Genomic DNA, 8,137 nt, shown 5'->3' on the forward strand with positions numbered 1-8,137 from the left:
GCTTGAAGCTAAATTTCCATTTATGGCCTCATCATTTTTTCCCCCTTTTTCTCTCTCAGCTTTCAATTTGCACGGGCAGGCCTTTTGAATGTATTCAACTTGTTACCTTTCACATAAACTTGCACCTTTAAAATCGCGATCCTGTTATCTTCGTTAAAGTCAAAGTTGGCATAGTTTATTACGTACCTCGCATGCAGTCGCGACCCCCAATTTCGAGGCTCCTTCTCGGACTTTCCCACGCTGCTTCCATCGTTACGCACCTTCCTATTGCGAGCATGCAGTCGCGACCCCCAATTTCGAGGCTCCTTCTCGGACTTTCCCACGCTGCTTCCATCGTTACGCACCTTCCTATTGCGAGCATGCAGTCGCGACCCCCAATTTCGAGGCTCCTTCTCGGACTCTCCCACGCTGCCTCCATCGTTACGCACCTTCCTATTTCGCACTTCTCCGGCTGCATGTCCAAGGCTATAAAGGCTATATCTTCCTCCATTCTTTTCACCTCCTCCTATCGCCATGTCGCCTCCTATCGCCATGTCGCATCCACTGCAGTTCCTGCCCTCTTCTCCATATGCTCCGCATCGCTTTGCTTGCAATCTTTGTTGGGAGCCGGCTAGCGGACCCGTTTACCATTGCCCTCTGTGCCAGTTCGACCTCCACCCAACTTGCGCTGCCACTGCGGAGGTGCACAGTCACTTTTCCCACCCGGACCATCCTCTCAACCTTCGATCCATCCGCAAACTGCACTTCTGTAATTGTTGCGGAGAGAGAGCGCTCCCGAACTCGAGAGTTTACCGCTGCGATTGCTGTGACTTTGACCTGCATCCTCATTGCGCCCGAGCTCCTCGATTTCTACTGCACTGGAGTCACGCCCATGTACTTTCTCTTACGACCCGAACTTCGCCGGATTGCAAGGAAATTAGGTGCGACGCGTGTCTGGGAGCAGTGAAATACATGATTTATCGTTGCCAAACATGCAAGTACAATCTCCATCCATCCTGTGCAGAGCTTCCAAGAACGCCTCTGCATAAGAAGCATCCGGGGCATCGACTATCGTTGCTGACGAAGCCGGCGTATCAAGGAGGAAAATTCATATGCAACGACTGTGGGGAGGAAGGAGAGAGATGGGTTTATTCATGCGCTGCGTGCAGCTACGATTTGCATCCGCGGTGTGCAAAACTGTTCCATGAGCTACCAGAGATTCTTTTCGAAGAGGGGAAATCGGCGGCAGGGGGATTGAGCTCGCTGTTTTCTGCATCATGTTCTATCAGCGGCCAGGACGATTGCGCGATGTGTCTCGAAGGTTATCTTCTTTGAACTTGTGTTGCAGAATTCATGTGTTCCAAGCTCTTCTTCTTTGAACTTGTGTTGCAGAATTCATGTGAAATTCCAAGCTCTTCTTCTTTGAACTTGTTTTGCAGAATTCATGTGTTCCAAGCTCTTCTTCTTTGAACTTGTTTTGCAGAATTCGTCAGTTCCAAGCTCTTATTCTTTGAACTTGTTTTGCAGAATTCATCTGTTCCAAGCTTTTCTTCTTTGAACTTGTTTTGCAGACTTCATTTGAAATTCCAAGCTCTTCTTCTTTGACCTTGCTTTGCATAATTCATATGTTCCAAGCTCTTCTTCTTTGCACTTGCTTTGCATAATTCATGTCTTCTTCTTTGAACTTCCTTTGCATTCCTGGGAGCGAGGTGGGGAAACCCACTCACACATCCATGGCCAACTCTGGTCTGCTTAAATGTAATCTGAGCCGTCGATTAAGGCCATTCCATAAAGGGAAAGTGGCATGCATCTTTGCCTCCATCAGATCCAACCATCCAACAACTGGCACGCAGTCGGGGAATAGACCATGGTTGGCCATTCCGAGTAGGAAAGCAGTCGGGGAAAATGGCGAGCAACCGCCAACCGCAAGCCATTTTCCAACCGCTTTCCTTCCCAGAATGTCATCCCCCAACCCATTCCAAGGTTGCGGCTCATACCGAATACCTGTAAAACTTGTGGAAACTGAGATTTAATCACCACCAAGACCTTCGTTTGTTAGGATAACCTAGGTTCTCTCGAGGTCTCAAGGGTAGCAGAGCGAGGAGGAAAACTAAGAGGGATACCTGCAGGTCTCTTTCCTTAGGACCTACTAGTTTCTAGGGGCCAAGGAGCATCCCAATGGCCTACACTGTTAGGCAATAGGGAGGCATTCCCAGGGATTCGAATGGGGGTAGCCAACTCAGGTGGGTGAACGCCCAACCGCTTGAGTTGCCGCCGTCACTGCTTTGTGGTAAAGAAGTAATGGTTGCTCTCGATGGTTTTAGTTAGTTCGTAGAGCAGTGGCGAATCAAGTGGTTTGAGTGTTTCACCCACCTAAGGTGACAACTTGCATTTGATTCCCTCGAAGAGTATGCTTGTCAGCATTGTGCCCCTCACAAGTGCGTGCGTGCGTGTGTGTGTGTGTGTGTGTGTGTGTGTGTGTGTGTGTTGGGGACGGAGATGGGGGGTGGGGGGTTCTTGATTGTGGGAATTCCACTATTGGGAATGTCATGCATATCTTTGTAACAACTCATTCTAGCCCCTCTTCATGTGCATACAGGGCGGCAGGGTAGCCTTTACAACTGTAGTTGAGTGTGTATGGCTCACGAGCTTTATGGCAAATCTTTATGGGGTTAGCAATATCCATGAAAAAGTTTTTGATGGGAAAAGCTAAATTCCCCATGTTAAATGTGCATTTTATGTCATTTTCAAATGTTTCACAAAGTCTTTTCTTCCAAAGCTCACTAGTTTTGCAGGAAAACAATGGGAAGGACGACATGCCACCTTGCCATTAGATTTTTTGTTCCCTACAAAGTTGCCATAATGTAATAGGGCCTTTAGATGGATGTTTACATGCATGTCCCCATGTACATTTGAATGCTCAGTTGTAGCTATGAAACCGTTAGAGAAATGTTTAGCGGTAAGGCCCCATGCAAATTTGAACAACTAGTTCCTACCATGAACTCAGAACCCAAAAACTGGCCTCCTTTACCTCATTCAACCATCATTTCTTTTTTTCCCAATTAAATGCTTCTGCAATCCTCAGAGCTTGAAACCTATGAGGTGGTTGTGGATGGCTCCCACACATTGAAGAATAAAGTATCCCCAAACCTCCATGCATGTAGTCACAACCTTATCCCATGGTAGTGCTTTATGAGAGACTTCTATGTGCATTTGTATGATCTTTGCATATTATTCCTTCTTTTAAATCCTTGATTAACTTTATTGTTCATAAAATGGCTTTTTATACACAAGGAAGCCTAACCCATGAAGATTTAGGGTCCTAGGACTAGCATGAAGCCACGTTGCTTTACCAAATTGGAGATCTTCAAAGTATGTAATGATTTTAACGAGCTCCACTAAAGTCTTCTTGCTTTTCATGAAACTTACTAAGCTAGTGGTCATGAGCATATGCGCTCTCTTATTGATGATTTGGTCCTCTCTTCTTTTGCCCTCTATATGGTCCATGTATGCCATTTTTTTAGTTGGTATACATACCAACTTTTATCTAAATGATGATTGCTCTTAATGGTTTCATCTTGATCTTATGCATGTCGGACTCGTCATTCGTGTGGCATCATAGAGGGATGGGAAATCAGTTTTCTGTACTTTCTCTTTTGATTTATTTTTTTACTTCAAAAAAATCCTTGGATTTTACTAAACCTAGCAATTGACCAACCCAACTATCCCAACTAAACATTCTGACTGACCAAAACACCAACTCAGCTTACCCAACTCAGTATGCTCAATTCAAGGATCATACTAGCCTAACTAGCTTTGAACACTATCTAAGCACACAAGAGGGTGAAGGTGCAAGGGGTATGCATAGAAGAATGTAGTGACCAATGAGATGGGAGGGAGCAATAGAGAAGAAGAGGTGCACAGTCTGGCGTGGTGAAGGACATAAGGAGAGAGACAACCCGTTGAGAGAGAGAGAGAGAGAGAGAGCATGGAGTGCCTTTTGATAAGCTCTTATAGGGTTCCCACTTCCTCCCAAATAAGAAACAGTCAAGGCCAAATCACGAAGAATTAAAGTGGGCTTGAATAGCTCGATGGGATGGAGAAAGATGATCGTTACAATGGCCTATAAGGTTTTTTCAGAGCTAGCACGTAGACTGGAACCCACAACCCTACCCCCCCCATGATATTATTGGATGTTTGTGTTAGCACATTAGTGTGTTTGGGGTAGTATCTCTTGCTCCCTTCCTAAACAGTAGTCGATTTGCTTCTAGGAAACAAGTGTTAGTATGGTCAAACAATAATCTGCTTTTTCTACAATTTCTCAACTTTGACTTGGTTATTGTTAAAAACAGGCTACGATCCACAAATTCCAAAGACTTACACAGACTGTGGCCATCACTTTCACTTGAGTTGTATTCTTGAATGGCTGGAAAGGAGTGATGATTGCCCAGTGTGTCGTCATAAATGCAAGATAATATAGATCAATGGCAAGGTGAATTGCACAATTCAAGGGGTTGCATCTTAAAACCAAATGCTATTGTGATTGATAATGTAAGAAAACGAAAAATGTGATTACTCCATGGAATATCAAAAATGTATCAGCGGAAAAGTAAGTAGTAACATAATAAATGGTGCTTTTTGCAAATAGCATTCCTTTAAGGGAACGTTTGTCTCAATACCTATAATGGTGCTAACTAGGTTGTCCCATCCACCACTGAGTACCAACCGACTTTACAACAAGGACTACATAATGTTATCGCCCTACAGCTCACATATACACCCTCCATCCTCTACTGTTTCCAGCATGCCATCGAAGTGTCTCCACTAAAGCACACGGTTTGGAAGTGGCTACGAGCTATTGTAATGATTTGTAGTTGTATAGTTTTATTCTCCATATACTCTCTCTCTCTCTCTCTCTCTCTCTCTCTCTCTCTCTCTCTCTATCTATCTATCTATGTGTGCATGCGTGTGTGCTCGTGCATGCGTGTGTGTGTGTGTGTGTGTGGCTCTTGCAATTCAATCATTGGATTTAAGTTGGCACCTTAATTTATTTTCATGTTTTTCACCTAAAAACATGCCCAATGATGCAAATGATGTCCGATGGACATGACAATTTGTAAAAAAATCAAATTGAATAAGATTAAAGTGTGCACAAGGTGTCGTATCCATTAGACAAAGGCACATGCCATTGGAGCAAGCAAACGTATTTTGCTGCTCAGGTATAAGACACGATGGAAAACAAAAAAATAAGCATGCCCAACCATGCAAATGGTGTCCGATGGGCATGCAATTTTGTACGAGCCTTAAAGTGAATATGTTTAAGGTTTGTGAAAGGTATAATACCCATCTGATACAAGAACATGTGATGGGAGAAAACAGATGCGTATTTTTTATACTCAAGTATGAGACTCGTTGGAAAATAACAAAATAAGCATGCCTAGCAATGCAAATGGTGTCCAATACACATGATACTTTGCACATAACTTAAATTGAATAAAATAAAGACATGTGAAAAGTGTGGTATTCATTGGATAAATTCACATGCTATGGGATCAAGTAATTGAGTATTTTTTGATACTCTGGTATAAGACGCAGTGGAAAACAAGAAAATAAGCATGCCCAACCATGCAAACGGTGTCTGATGGTGGACATGATGCTTTATACGAGTCTTAAAGAAAATAAGATTAAGATGTGTGTAAAGTATCATACCCATCTGATAAAGGCATATGCAATGGCAACAAGCAGATGGATATTTTTTAATACTCAGGTATGAGACGCGGTGGTAAAAAATAGGCATGCCCAATGATGCAAACGATGTTCGATGGGCATGACACTTTGCATGGACTTAAAGTGAACAAGATTAAGGCATGTGCAAAGTATCATACCCATCCAGAAAAGGCAAATGCAATAGATGCGTATTTGTTGACATTCATGTATGAGATGCATACGAAAATAAGGAAATTTTCATGTCCAACCATGTGAATGATATCGGATGGGCATGATACTTTGCAGGGTTCTTAAAGTGCATAAGATTAGGGAGTCTCCAAAATATCATACCCATTCGACAGAGAATCATGTGATAGGACCACGCTGATGCATATTTTTTTGATACTCACATATGAGACATGATGGAAAACCAAAAAATATGCATGTCTAGAAATGCAAATGATATCTATTGGGCATGATACTTAGAATAAGATTAAGGCATGTGCAAAGTATTGTTCACAAAGGGCGTTCTATGGTCATGATACTTTGCACAGGCCTTACAGTGAACAAGATTGAGGCATGTGGAAAGTGGCATACCCATATAGCAAGGACTCATGTGATGGGAGTGAGCAGATGCATATTTTTTGATAGTCTGATATGAGACATGGTGCAAAAACATAAAAGAAGCATGCCGAACCATGCAACCAGTGTCTGATATGATACTTTGCACATGCCTTAAACTAAATAAGGTTAAAGTGTTTGAAAAGCGTCATTTGCATCCAACAAAGGCACATGAAATGGGAGCAAGCATATGCATATTTTTTGATACTCCAGTATGAGATGCGATGGAAAACAAGAAAATAACATGCCCAATGATGCAAAGTTCAAAAAGTGTCCATTGGGTATGAAACTTTGAACGGGACTTAATCTAAATAATATTAATGCGTGTGCAGAGTATTGTACCCATCTGACAAAGGCACATGTGATAGGAGCATGATGATGCATATTTTTTTGATATGTATGTATGAGACAAGGTGGAAAATAAGAAAATATGCATGTCCAACCACACGAATGATATTGGATGGGCATGATAATTTGCACAGGTATTTAAGTTAATAATATTAAGTTGTGTACAAAGTTTCATACCCATCCAATTAAGGCACATGCTATCTAGGAGCTCGAGGATGCGTATGTTTTGATACTCATGTATAAGAAGTGGTGGTGGTAAACAAGAAAATAAGCATGCCCAATGATGCAAACGGTGTTCAATGGATATGATAATTCACACAAGACTTAAAGTAAATAATATTAAGTTGTGTGCAAAGTATCATACTTGTCCAAGAAAGGCACATGTGATAGGAGCACGATGGTGCGTATTTTTTGCGACTCATGACGTGGTGAAAAATAAGAAAATATACATGTCCAACTATGCGCATGATGTCAGATGGTCATCATAATTTTCATGGGCCTTAATGTGAATAAGTTTAAGGTGTGTGCAAAGTAACGTACTGATCTAATAAAGGCACATGCAATGGGGGCAAGCATATGCATATTTTTTGATACTCATGTCTGAGACGGGGTGGAAAATAAGAAAATATTCATGTCCAACCATTCTAATGATATTGGATGGGAATGATACTTTGAAATGGAATTAAATTAAATAAGATTAATTCATGTGAAAAGTATCATACCCATCCAACAAAGGTGCATGCAATGGGAGCATTCAGATGCACATTCTTTTATACTTAGGTATGAGACACGATTTAAAACAAGAAAATAAGCATGCCTAATGATGCAAATGGTCTCTGATGGGTATGATACTTTGAAAATGCCTCAAATTCAATAAGTTTAAGGCATGTTCAAAGTATCGTACCCATCCAACAAAGGCACATGTGATAGGAGTATAATGATGCGTATTTTTTGATACTCATGTATGAGACACTGTGGAAAATAAGAGAATTAGCATGCCCAACGATGGAAATGGTGTTCTATGGAAATGATAGCTTGAAGGGCCTTAAATAAATAATAATATTAAGGAATGTGCAAAGAATCGTACCCATGGACAAAGGCACATACAACAAGAGCACGATGATGCATATTTTTTTATACTCATGTACATGAGATGCGGTGGAAAATAAGAAAATATGCATGTCCAACCACGCAAACGATGTTAGATTGGAAGGAAAATTTTCACGGGCGTTTAAGTGAATAATATTAATGTGTGTGCAAAGTATCATACGCATCCAACAACAATGGGACCACGCCGATGCATATTTTTTGATACTCATGTATGAGATGCAGTGGGAAACAAGAAAATATGAATGTCCAATCCTACGAATGATATTTTATGGAGATAATACTTTGGATGGTCCTTAAAGAGAATACAATTAAGTCATGTGTAAATTATCATACCCATCCAACAAAGGCACATGCGATGGGAGCATGTAGCTGC

At 41.5% G+C, this 8,137-nt stretch overlaps 1 protein-coding gene across 1 annotated transcript; it reads left to right on the forward strand.

Annotated features, from left to right (window-relative positions):
• Positions 1–525: 525 nt before the first annotated feature.
• Positions 526–4,837, forward strand: LOC147896823 (protein VACUOLELESS GAMETOPHYTES-like). Its single transcript, XM_087381789.1, has 2 exons — positions 526–1,300; positions 4,332–4,837. The coding sequence occupies exons 1-2, from the start codon at positions 532–534 to the stop codon at positions 4,457–4,459; spliced, it is 897 nt and encodes a 298-aa protein (XP_087237915.1). The 5' UTR covers positions 526–531; the 3' UTR covers positions 4,460–4,837.
• The last annotated feature ends 3,300 nt before the right edge of the window (positions 4,838–8,137 follow it).

The sequence above is a fragment of the Dipteris shenzhenensis genome, chromosome 11, assembly GCF_047967505.1.
Source record: "Dipteris shenzhenensis isolate YYH24624 ecotype China chromosome 11, Dip_SZ_1.0, whole genome shotgun sequence".
Taxonomy (NCBI): domain Eukaryota; kingdom Viridiplantae; phylum Streptophyta; class Polypodiopsida; order Gleicheniales; family Dipteridaceae; genus Dipteris; species Dipteris shenzhenensis.